The sequence below is a fragment of the Arvicola amphibius genome, chromosome 4, assembly GCF_903992535.2.
Source record: "Arvicola amphibius chromosome 4, mArvAmp1.2, whole genome shotgun sequence".
NCBI lineage: Eukaryota > Metazoa > Chordata > Mammalia > Rodentia > Cricetidae > Arvicola > Arvicola amphibius.
The window spans coordinates 1,280,009-1,294,232 of NC_052050.1; the positions used below are offsets into that span (position 1 = coordinate 1,280,009).

Below are 14,224 nucleotides of genomic sequence, written 5' to 3' on the forward strand. Positions count from 1 at the left end.
TTTGCAAGGAGAAGGGAGGGGGCGAAATTAGGGTGGGAAGGGCGAGTCGGAAGGGGCGTGGTGCGCCGGGCGCGCGCATGCGTCTCTGCGGCTGCCGGGCGAGGCGGAAGCGGAAGCCGGAAGCGCAGTCCACAGAGCGATGGCAGCCGGTGGCGGTCTGAGCCGCTCGGAGCGCAAGGCGGCCGAGCGTGTCCGGAGGCTGCGGGAGGAGCAGCAGCGGGAGCGCCTCCGCCAGGTAGGCTACGGTCGCGCCCGCAGCCGGACCCGCGCGTGCAATCGCTCACCTCTCGCCCGTCCGCAGGTGTCACGCATCCTGAGGAAGGCGGCTGCAGAGCGCAGCGCGGAGGAGGGCCGGCTGCTGGCCGAGAGCGAGGATCTGGTGACCGAGCTGCAGGGTCGGAGCCGGCGACGAGAGGGCCTCAAGCGGCGTCAGGAGGAGGCGAGTCCCGGGCTGCAGGCTGCGGGAGACGGGCTGCAGGCGGCGGCCCGTATGACCAGCCCGGCTCCCCGCAGGTGTGTGATGACCCGGAGGAGCTGCGGAGGAAGGTCCAGGAACTGGCCGGAGCTGTTCGGAATGCCAAACACTTGGTGGTCTACACAGGCGCCGGGATCAGCACGGTAGGCGCGGGCCTGCGGGCTGGGTCAGGTGTAGGGCGCCCCCTTCTGGGACACAAACTTGGACTGCGCAGTGCTGGAGTTCAGACAGACAGTCACCTCTGAAGCAGCTCCAAGGCGTCCTCTTTTTTCAGGGACCCAAAACAACTCTGGATTTAAGATTTAACTAAGGCAAGCTGAGCATGGTGGCACACTCCTTTAATCCCTAGCACTCCGGAGGCAGGCGGATCTTTGTAAGTTCAAAGTCAACCTGGTTGGGGAGTTCCAGGACAGCTAGGGCTACACAGAGACTTTGTTTTTAAAATGGTAGTAATAAATAATAAATAATGATGATGATGATGATGATGATAATGATACCACCTTGTTTTAAAATGGTATTATTAATAATAATAGTAATTTAACTAAGCCAAAGACTTTAGAAAACTTGACTTCTGACAGCCAGTTAATGACAAACATAGTAGTCAACTGCCTGCTGGTGTCTTCTTCATTAAAGTGAAGGAGACAGACAGACTGACCCACATGAGTGGACAGACTGGAGCCTTAGACTTTCTCCTGGTCTCCTACTCCTTAAGAAAGATAAATAGAAAACCAATGTCATATCCCAGACCTGTCACCTTAGGACTCAGGAGGTGGAGCCTGGGAGAGGAGGAAGAGCAAAACCAAAAGCTTGAGGCTAGCCTGGTTCACAGCTTGAAGCAAAACCCTGTCTCAAAACAAACGAAAAAGAAGAAAGATTCACAGAACAATGGGTACAGACAGAAATGCCGTACTCTTGGCTCGGAACTTCCCGGGCTAAGGGGTGACGAGCTTTGAAAGTGGCTGATGTGTTTATTTGATCAAGGGTGTGTGTGGCCTGTCTGGCGTAAGTAGGGTCAGCCAAGGTGATGTCTGTTCTCAAGCATCCCCAAGGGGGTCTAGAGAGAAACCTCCACCTCCATGGAGCACTTGGCGTGTGAGCTCAAAGACCTGGGTTTGAAAAGGCTGAGCAGTGGCACACTCCTGTAATCACAGCCCTGGAAGGACAACCCAAGAAGACTCCCGAAGCCTGCTGGCTAGCCCACCCAGCCAAACCCACGTGCTCCGGGTTCAGTGAGAGACCTTGTTGTGAGAAGTGGGAAGTGTAGTGAGATGGCTCGGGGAAGGTTTGAGATTGGCCCTCAGAACCCACGTGGTGGAGGAGAGAACTGACCTGACCGCTACAGGTTGTTGTCTGACTTCCACTTGTGTGGCGCTAGCGTGCCCCCCTCAACAAATGTGTTTCAAAACAAATAAGGTGGAGATCGATTGAGAGTCACGTACATAGGCACACATACATGTGCATGTCTGCACATATGTGCACAGATGTAAATGCATATAGAAACATACAGTAAAGAAGGCCTTTGTTACAAAGATAACAGCCACAGTCATAAACAGACAAGCACAGTGCCAAACATACGATCCTCAAGGCCGGGGAGCCCTTGGGCCGCCCTGCTGTTGGCGTGGCACTGAGTAGCACTCTGCAGGGAATCGTGGCATTGGGAAGCAGACAGCAGTGGCCCAGTAGCAGTGTAAGGAACATTTGCTGCTCTCGCTCGGACGTCTGGAACCCTCAGAGCCCTGCACTGATCCGCCCAGTTACGACTTCATAGCAGTGATATCGATCATCGCCTCCTCAAACCTGGCGATAACTAAATACCATGTGCAGCTTGAAAATGTGGTCTGAGCAGCATCCGAGGTTCTCGTCCTTTCTTGTATGGGGATTCCTGGTCAGGGCGGGTACCTCCCTGAGCGTAAGCAGCAGTGAGGATACAGGGCTGCGCCAGCCAGGATCCAAAGATTCTTAGATCCTAAATGCTTTCTGTTTTTCGTGGAAAATTAGCTAACATTTATCTCATCCTGGAGGTTTTTTGTTTTTTTTGTTGTTGTTGTTTTTTTTTTTTTTTTTTGGTTTTTCGAGACAGGGTTTCTCTGCAGCTTTTTTAGAGCCTGTCTTGGAACTAGCTCTTGTAGACCAGGCTGGCCTCGAACTCACAGAGATCCACCTGCCTCTGCCTCCCAAGTGCTGGGATTAAAGGCGTGCGCCACCACCGCCCGGCATCCTGGAGGTTTTTATATGTAAGCTTGGAGTTGGATATAAGTATTTGGACAGAGGTGCACTTCCTCCCGGGGCTTACTCTTTGCTGAACATGACTTGAACACTAAATCCCCATTCCTTTGGACACCCATGAGCCCTTCAGTGTTTGAGGTAGATGTGGACACTACCGGGAAGTGACCCTGAAGTAGGGCAGCATTCTGAGGAGTCTGGAAGGGTGAACTGGCCCAGACAGGACAGGAGAGTCATGTGCACAGAGGAAAAGAGACATGCTTGGGTGCATTCTACTTGGGAGGGCCAGACAGGTCAGCAGTGGATGGAGCGGACACTGGTCTGTTGACAAACCTGGAGTGTGGCATGCCCTACATGGGGCGTTCTGCGGTGCCTGGGGTGACTCCCTTCAGTAGACTTATCTTTGTCCAACTGTGCAGGCAGCTTCTATCCCAGATTATCGGGGTCCTAATGGAGTATGGACACTGCTTCAGAAAGGAAGGCGCGTGAGGTGAGCATCTTCCAGCTTTCTCGCCTGCCTAGAGAGCACCTGGACCTGACTGATACAGCGCTCACCTCTGCCTTTTCCCGTATCCCACAGTGCCACCGACCTGAGTGACGCTGAGCCCACCCTCACACACATGAGCATCACCCGCTTGCATGAGCAAAAGCTGGTAAGAGCCCAGAGCCGCACCTCTGCCCGGGTGAGAAGCTGCTGCGTCACCTCCCAGTCGACCCCGTGTGAAGCATGGGTCCCCATGGTCCCAAGCAGCTCAGGCTCCTGTTTGACCCCTGAACTGTTAGTCCCCAGCTTCCCATTCAATCTCAGTTGGGTGGGGTGTGGTGGGGTGGGGTGGGGGCGCTTTAGACAACATCGTGGGTACCGGGGAGGTTTGTCAGAAACCTCCAGAGAGCTGCTGAGCAAGCAATCTGCCTGGGCTCTTGGGGGACCTGAAAGAGAATGACCCGATAGGGTATTGGTCCAATGCCCCAAGCTGTTCCCCAACCTGAAGGAGTAATACAGATGCTTGCTCTCCCACCACAGGGCCTTCCCTTGGCCAGACTGGGCTCAGGATAATCTCCCTGCCGCAGGGTGCTTCCTCCATCCCCTCCTGACTGGGCTCAGGATAATCTCCCAGCCGCAGGGTGCTTCCTCCATCCCCTCCTGACTGGGCTCAGGATAATCTCCCTGCCGTGGGGTGCTTCCTCCATCCCTCCTGACTGTCTCCACGTCTGCGTCCCAGGTGCAGCACGTGGTGTCTCAGAACTGTGACGGGCTCCACCTGCGCAGCGGGCTGCCACGCACTGCCATCTCTGAGCTCCACGGGAATATGTATATTGAAGTAAGCAGTACCAGAGGGGCACAGGGTCTGGGTGACCGACAGATCTCACTTATAGTGCCCTCTCATCCCCAGGTCTGCACCTCCTGCGTCCCAAACAGGGAGTATGTACGAGTGTTCGATGTGACGGAGAGAACCGCCCTTCACCGACACCAGACTGGCCGGACCTGCCATAAGTGTGGGACTCAGCTCCGGGACACCATTGTGCACTTTGGGGAGAGGGGGACATTGGGGCAGCCTCTGAACTGGGAGGCAGCGACCGAGGCTGCCAGCAAAGCTGACACGATCCTGTGTTTAGGGTCCAGCTTGAAGGTGCGTGCTGGCAACACTGTGAACTCATCGCAGGTTGAGCGCGCTCCGGGGCTGCCCACCCTGCACCATTCAGCGAGCTTTAGATTCGCCGTCTTAACCATCGTCTCTTACTGCGTCACGTCTGTCCGTCCCGGCAGGTACTCAGGAAGTATCCCCGCCTGTGGTGCATGACGAAGCCTCCTAGCCGGCGGCCCAAACTCTACATTGTGAACTTGCAGGTAACATGGGTGCATAGCGCGTCCTCATACCCGCGTCCTGGGAGCCTTGTGCAGGTCCGTGTTCCTGGAGAGGGCTGACCCAACCTGCAGGGGAAGCAGAGGACGGGAAGTCACTCTTGTCTGCCTTTCTCGTCTTCAGTGGACCCCGAAGGACGACTGGGCTGCTTTGAAGCTTCATGGGAAATGTGATGATGTCATGCAGCTCCTCATGGATGAACTGGGCCTGGAGATCCCTGTCTACGACCGGTGAGTGGGTGCACCACGGCCCCGTTCCTGCCCTTCCGCGTGACGGGCTGTGTCTGTCTTCTGTGAGCCTCCAGAGGGACTGGCGGAGGCGAGGCTCCACCACCTGTGCACACCCTTCCACCCCGACTGGTATGGCGCCTCGAATCTCTGTGACGAGAGGGGGGCCTGCCAGCGTGTAGATCTCTGCAGCCTGGCTGACACCTGTGCGGGTGAGCACGCCGCGACTCTGGTCAGACGGAATCTGTGTCCTTGGTTTTGGGATGTTTGGGGAAAGCGTAATCAAATTGCCTTGATGCAGAATGTGTGCTATTTTAGACTTGGTGTGTATTGAGTGAAAAGTTTACACTTTCTTTCTCTGTGAATTTTCAGGGTCTTAGAGGGGAAATCAGTAACTTCTTTTAATCAAAGGGTTCAAGAAATTAAGGATCCCTTCACCTCTGGGCCTGGCAATTCTTGTATGTTATGTTTGTGGTGTGTTCTGTGACGTGGGCCTCTCCTGTGCTGTATTGTTTTTTGTTGTTATTGTTGGTTTGTTTTTTGGAATTTTTTTTTTAACATTAACTTAGCTCATTTTTTTTTTTAATCAGTGCTTATCTGTATCTTACGTTTATAATATGTGGTTCTGCATCTCAGTCAGAAACATGATTTCTTCATGGTGTAGTCTGTAGGCCATGCCTCCCTGGTCAGCTGGCCTTCCCTCCCATCCCTGTCATACCGTCTGGGAAGGGGGAAAGAGTCTGGTCCACCTGCCCTATCCATACAAGTGAAAGGTGGGGCCCAGAGTTGGTAGCAACTTATCCTTGGAGATGGAGCCGTCCTGCAGCTGGCACTGCCCTCCCGTGTATGCCGAGCCCACCAGGGATGGGTGAGACACTAAGAGGCCAGCCAGGGCTGTTGCTGGCCTTGGGGTTGCCACCCAAGGAGTTATCCCTTCTGTAGCTGGTGACACCAAAGCTGCTCCTAGTCAAAGCCCACCCAGCGTTGAGACAGCTTTCCCGTGCCCGGGAGGGTTGTGACCGAGAGGGGCTCACACCTGCCTGATGCTGCTTTTCCTCCTGTCAGGTGGCAAGACCCCATTTTCTCCTTGGCAACTCCCCTCCGTGCTGGCGAAGAAGGCAGCCACAGCAGGAAGTCGCTGAGCAGAAGCCGAGAAGACGCCCCACCTGGGGACCAGAGTGCCCCACTTAGCTCAGCTCCCCCCATTCTAGGAGGCTGGTTTGGCAGGGGCTGTGCCAAGCGTGCGAAGAGGAAGAAAGCAGCATAGCCGGGTGTCGACAGGGAACCACTGGCACTTTGTAGAAGGCTGGACTCTTGTTCAGGGGCCTATGTCACCATGAAGGCTGCCGCGCCCCCACAGGATCCAGTGGGAAGAACTCTTGGGGGTGACAGTTCACGGTGATGTTTCTTTAGCCATTTGTCCTTGTGGGAAGCCTCCCTCGCACTGTGGTGACTGCACCCACAGGGGCTTGACTTTCAAGGACACCTTCCTCCCTTCACCCTGTTCAAAGGTGGCAGCAAGGCCTTTCTTCGTTTCTCCGGCCTGGCCAGCAGAGGAGCCCCCACTGCCTTACCTCACTCCAGGCTAGTCTCAGGGCCTCACTATTTCTACTACTTAGGACTAAAGTGTGTTCACTTTATAGAAACCTTTTTCTGTGTTGGGTATGCGGCACAGGGGCGGGTCCAAGCCCCAGTTTGAGCAAGTCTTATTAAAAGCATCTCTCTACTGCCTTGGTGTCCCAATGACTGCTATGTGCACCGCGGAGTATCTGAAAATACCTGAGGGCCAGCTACGCGGTGCTTATGAAAATCCCAGCCCCACCTGAGACGGGGGAGCGGCGCCCACCTTCAATCCCAGCACTTGGGGAGGCAGAGGCAGGCGGATCTCTGTGAGTCAGAGGCCAGCCTGGTCTACAAGAGCTACCAGCCCAGGACAGCCAGGCTGTTGCATGGAAAAACCTTGTATCAAAAAAAAAAAAAAAAAAATCCAGTCCCTAGGAATGCTCAAGGCGTGGGGGCCAACCAAGCCCTCGTACTAGCCTGCTCCCTTTGGACACTCCCTGGGAGTTGACCCTCCTTGGGCTAGGACCTGCGACGCACACCTTTGGCCGCCAATGTTGGCCAGAGGGGGCGGGGCCCGGCCGGGGGCGGGGCCTGGAGTAGCGCTCGCAATTGGCCGCGGCAGGCGGGTGAGACCCGCGTGAGCACGCGCAAGCGTCGGGGGCGGGGCCAGAGTCCTGCGAGTCGCGGGAGCGCCCCGGTCTTACGGGGGCCTGCGGTGCTATGATCCGGAACGGGCACGGGGAGGCCGGCGCTGCCGGGCGGAGGGTCCCGGCGGGCCAGCGCGCCGTGCGGGTGTGGTGCGACGGCTGGTGAGTGCGGCGGCGGCGGCTACGGGTGGGCGGCCGCCTCGGGGTCACGCACCGGCCGTTGGCGGATCCCGGAGTCTTCCGAGGCCGCACGAGGCACTCCGGCCCCCGCCACTCGGGAGTGTAGCGTGCGGACGCGGGTGCACCGGGCAGTGCTCCCCCCGGAGACCGGAAATGCGGTGATTCTGACCCAGGTTCCCGGGGTTGGAAGGCCATGGCTTCTCTGGCGAGTCAGCCAGTGACGCTGCTTTGCTCTAAGAAAGTCGTGGAACTGTCAACAAGCAGAAGAGATGTTTGCCTTTCCGTAACTGACTGCCCCCAGCCCTTCGTCCTGCCTAACCCGGGTGGATGAGAAGGGATGCAGAATGGTCACTAGGGCTCCCCAGGGGATTCGGTCGGGGAGTAGACTGGACTTGGTGCATTTCTTGTTTGACTTTGGTTTGGTGGTCCTGAGGATGCACCCATAGCCTGGTACAAGCTAGGCAAGTGAGCTTCAACTTCTGCCCCTCCCGCTCTTCTGCACCCGAGTCACCAGCAGTGGCTTTGACTTCGTGTCAGTGGACTATGACCTTGGCTCAGCTACAACACTGTACCATAATCCCAGAGGCGTACTCTGACCTCCAATCTTGCCCTACCTGTCTAGTGGGCACAAGGGCTGGCCCAGAGTTTACCGTGGTGCCTGAGCCTGCTAGGGTTGTCTGTTTTCCTGCCTCCATTCCGTGAACTGTAGCGGCTATCCTGGGCTGCTCGGGTCACCTGATGACACCCTGCTGGAGTTCTGGAGGAAGCTGAGCAGAGACTGTGACCCAGCACTGGCCCATGGAGGAGAATACAGGTGGCCCCAGTGCACAATGGTACCCTCAGTGCTCAGCATGTTGCTGGGTTCCGGGTAGCTTTGACCTTGACAGTGTAGTCACGGCCAGACCTAGATTTGAGGATAAAGGCTCCAGAACCAGTTGACAGGCACTTGTTCTTTCAGAGTTAAGCCAGGCCGCGTGGATGGAGCTGGTCAGTCTCAGGGTAGAATGGAGCCTGCTGCTAACTCAGGACTGTTTTCTTGTTTCAAAGCTTTAGTGTGGCTTGTTGATCTGAGTCTTGCTCCTAAGCAAGAAGGTCCCATGTTTAAGTCCTGGACAAGTTTTGTTTTGTGGGCTGCGGGTGTCACTCACTGGCTCTCTGGATCTTACCAAGCCTCCTCCCTGAACTGACCTGGCACTGACTGAGACCGTTCCCTAAGTCCAGTATCTAGGGTGTGGACAACTGGGAACTGACTTTGGCTCTGTAAACCCCAAATCTAGGGGTTTGGTTTAGGAGCCCTCCCAGGGGGCTTCCAAAGGAGCGAAGCTGCGGTCCTGCACAAGGCCCCCAGTGTCCAGCCAAGATCAATAGAAGGCCTGACCACCCGCCCTGTCTGCCCTCACAGCTATGACATGGTGCATTACGGTCACTCGAATCAGCTGCGCCAGGCACGGGCCATGGGGGACTACCTCATCGTGGGTGTGCATACCGATGGTAAGGTGTGGGCTGCCGTGTCGGGACCTACTCCAACCAACCGAGCCTGCAGGGGGCGGGGGTGGGGGAACGAATCCTGCATCCTTCCCCAGAGCACAGCAGTGGCTAAGAGTTTAGTAAGTAATCCATCCTGGTCCCAGCTGTAGAGAGCATCTCCAGCTGTATAGTCCACCCTACCCTGGTTCCTGAGAACAGAGAGACTTGGTTAAAGGGTATCCTTACTAACCTGGGCACACATGCTGGCTACACGGGGTCCTGCCTTGTGGGCTACGGCTGGGAGACTCGTGTGTTTACTTCCCGCTTAGCTTTGCGGTAGAGGCTCCTAAGGACTGACCCCTGGAGCCGGCCATCATTTGTCTTGTCTTGTTCTTTTTCTTTTCTCTGTCCCTAGAGGAGATTGCCAAGCATAAGGGCCCCCCCGTGTTTACCCAGGAGGAGAGGTACAAGATGGTACAGGCCATCAAGTGGGTGGATGAAGTGGTGCCCGCCGCTCCCTACGTCACCACCCTGGAGACACTGGACAAGTTCAACTGTGACTTCTGTGTTCACGGCAGTGAGTGGGCGGGGCCTGGAGATGGGGGCTGGGCTCAGTCAGATGGTTGACAGCTGACAAGGTCTCAGGGGTAGAGGGCTCCTCATCCCATGCAGGCCGAAAGCTCTGGGCCCATTCCCCGAGAGCACTGGCACAAATGAAAGGGTCATTCTGGTCCGAAGGGTGCCCCGAGCTAAGGAACATTTCTTATGAGCCCAGTGTGATGGTGCAGGCACATGATCCCAGTAACGGGGAGACTGAGGCAGGGGCCTTAAACGCTCCAGGTCACCCGGGTGATGGTGGTGCAAGCCATTAACCCCAGCACTCTGGAGGCGTAAGCAGGCAGACCTCTGAGTTGCCAGGTCTGTCTACACAGCAAGTCCCAGGACAGCTGGGGCTGCACAGAGACCTTGTCTCAAAAAATAAAAGTTCCAGGTCAGCCTGAGCGACATAGCAAGATCCTCTATGTCAGAAACAGCAACAGAATCCTTTTGTGTGTGCGTGTCACCCCTAGATGACATCACGTTGACAGTGGATGGCCGAGATACCTATGAGGAAGTGAAGCAGGCTGGGAGGTACAGGTAGGTCCAGTGGCGCTCAAGTGGATCCCTTCCTAGCTCTCATTGCTGCTCTGAAGCAGCCAGCAAGGCATTTGGGCCCACAGTCAGGACTGGGTGCAGGAAGGAATGCTTGTGGGTGACCTTTGTGTGGCCAGTCCTAGGGCGGCATTCCTGATCGGCACTGTGGGTAGGGCATCCATGGACTCAGTAGTGTCACGGGTGCCCCTGGAGAACTGGCCTTTTATTTTAATTAACTATAATTTAAAGAGCCAGTTGTGGCCAGTGGTTCCTACAGAAGACAAAGCAGCCTGGAATAGAGCAGGGTATAGGGCCCTGGGTCTAAGAGGCCAGAGGGTACGATGTCAAAATGGGGACTGGAGCTGTGTCCCACATGTGGCCTGCCTACTCCCGGGTGCTACATTGTACAGTTGAATGAACCCTCTGCTCTGTCACTGATGCGAGCCCATTGCTCTGCCCCAATCTGGTTTTCTGTTGTGGGGGGACTGGGTTAGGGTCATGTCCCTCAGGTGGGTTCCGCCTATAGCAGAGCCTCAGGAGTGTCTGGGATGAAAACCTCCACCTTACCTCTGCCCCAGAGAGTGCAAACGCACGCAGGGTGTGTCCACCACAGACCTCGTGGGCCGCATGCTGCTGGTGACCAAGGCCCACCACAGCAGTCAGGTGAGTCCGGAGGAATGGGGTCTGGGGCGTGGTCCCTGGGCTGTGGACAGACAGGGAGGGCAGGGCACCTCCTAGCCACCCTCGGGTCCAGCCTGTTCTCTCCCTGACCATCCCGTCCTCGGGCTCTGGGGCTATGGTGTGCTGGTCCAGGGTTGGCAGCAGGAGGGCGAGGTCCCTTAGCCTCTTGCCCTTGTGTGCAGGAGATGTCCTCCGAGTACCGGGAATATGCTGACAGCTTTGGCAAGGTGAGTCCAGCCGGCTGCGAGGCTGCTCTGGAAATAAAGACACCACACAGCGCTCCCCAGCCTCCCACTGTAGGCTTCCCACGGGGAAAGGTTCACCCAGGGCTTCACTGTCTGCCCTCCTCCCTCTCCTTCCCAGTGCTGGCCAGGTACTGACCACCAGGCTTGGCCAGCTAGTGGATGCTGGGAGGGAGGACAGGCAAGAGGTGGCCAGTCCCAGCAGCCACTTGTTGGAGGAGGAGCAAGGACTGCCCACCTAAAGGTGGCATCTAACCAAATGGCCTGGCCCTCTCTCCCTTTGTAGCCCCCTCACCCGACACCTGCCGGGGACACACTTTCCTCAGAAGTCTCCTCCCAGGTGACCAGATGGTGGCCTCAGGGTGCCGGGTCCCTCAGAGGGCCGTGACTGCTGGCCACTGGGCTCTGCGCCTGCTCCTGGTGGTGTGTTGCCAGGCAGAGCTGGTGTTGACTGCAGTATCTTCTGTGGCCACCGGGTGGAGCCACAGTCCTGCTAGCTACAGTGGTCCTGCTTGACCTTACCATGGTGTGTCCTTGCCCCTGCCCCAAGTGCCTGCCTGGACATAACCCCCGGCTGTGCTGCTGGGTCATTCGCAGGCTAGGGTTGGGGGGAGTCCAGCCTCTAATGCTCTCTGCATATGCGCCCATCACCCATACCTATGTCAGGGGCTCTGAAGAGTGGCCCTGAGGGTGGGGGTGCCAGGTGAGGGGCACACATCGAGGCCTCTGGCACTGACTGGTTCCTTCTCTTGGCTAATAGTGCCCTGGGGGGCAGAGTCCCTGGACAGGGGTGTCCCAGTTTCTGCAGACATCCCAGAAGATCATCCAGTTTGCTTCTGGGAAGGAACCCCAGCCTGGGGAGACAGTCATCTACGTGGCCGGTGCCTTTGACCTGTTCCGTATCCTCTCAGGGCCTCTGTGCCCCACAGTCATGCCACAGAGTGGAACCCGTAGGCTCAAGGCCCCAGGGTTGAGCTGGGTTGTAGCGGGTACAGCCCTCATCAGGGAAAATGGCAAAAAGTCCCTTGGGTCTATGCTGTTGAGGACAGGAGAGAGCCCTCCCTTCCTTGCCCCTTACTGCTGCCCCTCACCCCTTGGGTTGGGGATGGAACCCAGGGCTCTGTATCTGAGACACGTGGCCACTGCTGAGCCCCAGGTCTCGCTGCTTGGAGACAGAATTTTCTTGTGTGGTCCAGGCCGACCTAGAGCTTGCAATGCTCCTGCCTCCACCATGCAAGTACTGGGTATGCAGGAAAACACCATGTACAGCTAGTTACCGCTTCTTAATCCAGATGTAGACATCGGGCACGTGGACTTCCTGGAGGAGGTGCACAAGCTGGCCAGGAGGCCCTACATCATTGCCGGCCTGCACTTCGACCAGGTCTCTGCCTTTCTGCTTGTTCACTTCTCAGTACCCCACCAGCTGATGGGCCATGGGATCCCTCCTGGGGCCTCGCTGGGGTCAGTGGTAGGCACAGGTGGCCTCTGAAGGAGTGAGGCTCCAGGTGTCTAGTCAAGGCAAGCATGGATCTCTACTGGAGTCCAGGACAGCCCTGCCTAGGGGTTCCTGTGAGGGGGGGGCGCCTCTCCCAGCTTCTGCCCAGGAAGGCCAGCTGGGAAGGGGCACCATTCCTTAGCTGAGCCAACCTCCTGGCCCTAGGAAGTAAACCGATACAAGGGTAAGAACTACCCCATCATGAACCTGCATGAGCGGACTCTGAGCGTGCTGGCCTGCCGGGTGAGTGGTCTGGAAGCGATGCTTCCCTGAGCCGTAGTAAGGTGGGTGGAGGTGGCTGGGCCCCATTGGTGCAGTTTCTGTCCCCTACTGAGGAGCCTGAGGATTCCCTTTGCCCGCTGGCCCTGCTATGATGCCCTGTCCCAGCTGGCTCCCTGGGCCTTCTCTGCCACCCTGTAGTCCTGGCTTGCCAGACATGAGAACTGAGTAAGTTGCTTTCCTGGCTATGTCTCTGCAGTATGTTTCAGAAGTGGTGATTGGGGCACCGTACTCGGTCACAGCGGAGCTCCTGAGTCACTTCAAGGTGAGGCTTCTCTCCAGCTGACGAGGTCTTAGAGGCACCCGCCTGGGCCAGCTTTCCTAGGTCTGGGCTAGCCCTGGGTGGTTGTCATGGTGGCAGAGCTTCTCTGAGGAGGCCTCCTGACCCTTCCCTGCCCTTGTAGGTGGACCTAGTATGTCATGGGAAGACAGAAATTGTGCCAGACAGGGATGGCTCTGACCCCTACCAGGTGGGTTGCTGTGGTCTGAGTTGCCTCTGGGAAGTGGGAACAACCGTCCTGTCTGGTTTTGGTCTCCTGTGTGTAGAGGGGCACCGGGGGGTGTCTTTGTGGTCAGGAGGAGTCTCACCACCCTCCTCTCTGCACTGAGGCCTCCAGGAGCCCAAGAGAAGAGGAATCTTCCGTCAGATCGACAGTGGCAGCGACCTCACCACAGACCTGATTGTGCAGAGGATCATCAAGAACAGGTAGGCCCCCTCCCTCTCCGGTGGGTCAGCCTTGGGCGGCTCCTGGTTCCCCGGTTGATGATACCCGTCTGGCTGCAGGTTGGAGTACGAAGCACGGAATCAGAAGAAGGAAGCCAAGGAATTGGCCTTTCTGGAGGCCATGAGGCAGCAGGAGGCACAGCCTGCAGGGGAGACTGACTGACTTCTGACCTGGAGGCTGTCACTCACGCCCTTGCTCTGTGCCCATCTCTTCTCTCCCTACCCTGCTCTGCTTCTGTGTCTTGGTGTCAGCTCACACAATCCCAAAGGAAGCTGGCCCTGCTGGAGGGTGCTGTTCTGCTGCCTGTGAGGCCCCCACTGCCCATCTTGCCACAGGCTCAGTCCTTTGCACTGAGCTGCCCAGAGAGGGTGGCCAGCACAGTGAAGCAGCCCAGCGGACAGGAGACTGGAGGACTGCTGTGTGTCCTTAGCGTCCACAGTCCTGACTGCCACTGCCCCAGTCTTGGCTGGGGACGCCCCTCCTGCCTGACTGGAAGCTGCAATCTGCGGGCCCAGCTTTGGTGAGAGATACTGAGGGGGATGACTTTGGGGACTTCTTGTCCTGGGTCACCCTGCAAGTGGGCACCCTCTACTTTGGGGCATGTTCTAGCACCCCATTCCTGATTCCCAGAAGATGTACTTCCCTGACGGCTGGGCCAGCTTGACTGTTCTCTGCACAGACTCCGTGGTCCTCATTTTGTACCTCAGTGGCCCATGTAAATCTCTTTGGCTCCGCTGAATAAAGCCTAGCGGGGAAGTGCCCTGCAGGCATATGGCCCCAGGAAGACACAGGAAACAGGAAACCCGTCCACAGCAGGGATTCTTTTAGGGAAGGGTGGACACGGGCCAGGCCAGGAAGCTGGGCAGCTTGTGTACCTGGCCCTGGCTCTTCTGTAGACCCAGGATCTTGGCACACTAGCAGGTCTGCTGCCTCTTGGTGGTTGACTGTAGGGGAGGCTGACTCAGTGCTGAAGTCCTGGCTTCTCCCAAACAAGGGTGCTGCTGGTGCTCTCCTATCCCAC

The 14,224-nt window shown here is 57.0% G+C and overlaps 2 protein-coding genes across 6 annotated transcripts; both read left to right on the forward strand.

The window, feature by feature from the left end:
* The first annotated feature begins 96 nt into the window (after window positions 1–96).
* Window positions 97–6,520, forward strand: Sirt7 (sirtuin 7). Of its 3 annotated transcripts, none has more exons than XR_005285175.1 (11): window positions 97–235; window positions 302–439; window positions 514–618; window positions 3,118–3,188; window positions 3,279–3,351; window positions 3,922–4,020; window positions 4,093–4,329; window positions 4,467–4,547; window positions 4,687–4,793; window positions 5,163–5,658; window positions 5,856–5,996. XR_005285175.1 is itself a non-coding variant. In XM_038328668.1 (11 exons), exons 1-11 carry the CDS (start codon window positions 140–142, stop codon window positions 5,930–5,932), a joined length of 1,170 nt encoding a protein of 389 aa, XP_038184596.1. In that variant the 5' UTR covers window positions 97–139; the 3' UTR covers window positions 5,933–6,068. The 3 variants fall into 3 exon arrangements, 2 of the variants coding, with proteins under 2 accessions (XP_038184596.1, XP_038184595.1); XM_038328668.1 differs by having other exon boundaries at window positions 5,163–5,248; window positions 5,856–6,068; XM_038328667.1 differs by lacking the exon at window positions 5,163–5,658 and having other exon boundaries at window positions 5,856–6,520.
* Window positions 6,521–7,004: 484 nt separating this feature from the next.
* Pcyt2 (phosphate cytidylyltransferase 2, ethanolamine) lies at window positions 7,005–13,987 on the forward strand. Of its 3 annotated transcripts, XM_038327189.2 has the most exons (14): window positions 7,005–7,162; window positions 8,583–8,671; window positions 9,063–9,224; window positions 9,718–9,784; window positions 10,360–10,444; window positions 10,645–10,689; window positions 10,991–11,044; window positions 11,465–11,603; window positions 12,003–12,085; window positions 12,365–12,442; window positions 12,678–12,743; window positions 12,883–12,948; window positions 13,096–13,184; window positions 13,263–13,987. In XM_038327189.2, the coding sequence occupies exons 1-14, from the start codon at window positions 7,074–7,076 to the stop codon at window positions 13,363–13,365; spliced, it is 1,215 nt and encodes a 404-aa protein (XP_038183117.1). In that variant the 5' UTR covers window positions 7,005–7,073; the 3' UTR covers window positions 13,366–13,987. The 3 variants fall into 3 exon arrangements, with proteins under 3 accessions (XP_038183117.1, XP_038183118.1, XP_038183119.1); XM_038327190.2 differs by lacking the exon at window positions 10,991–11,044; XM_038327191.1 differs by lacking the exon at window positions 13,263–13,987 and having other exon boundaries at window positions 13,088–13,159.
* Window positions 13,988–14,224: the final 237 nt, after the last annotated feature.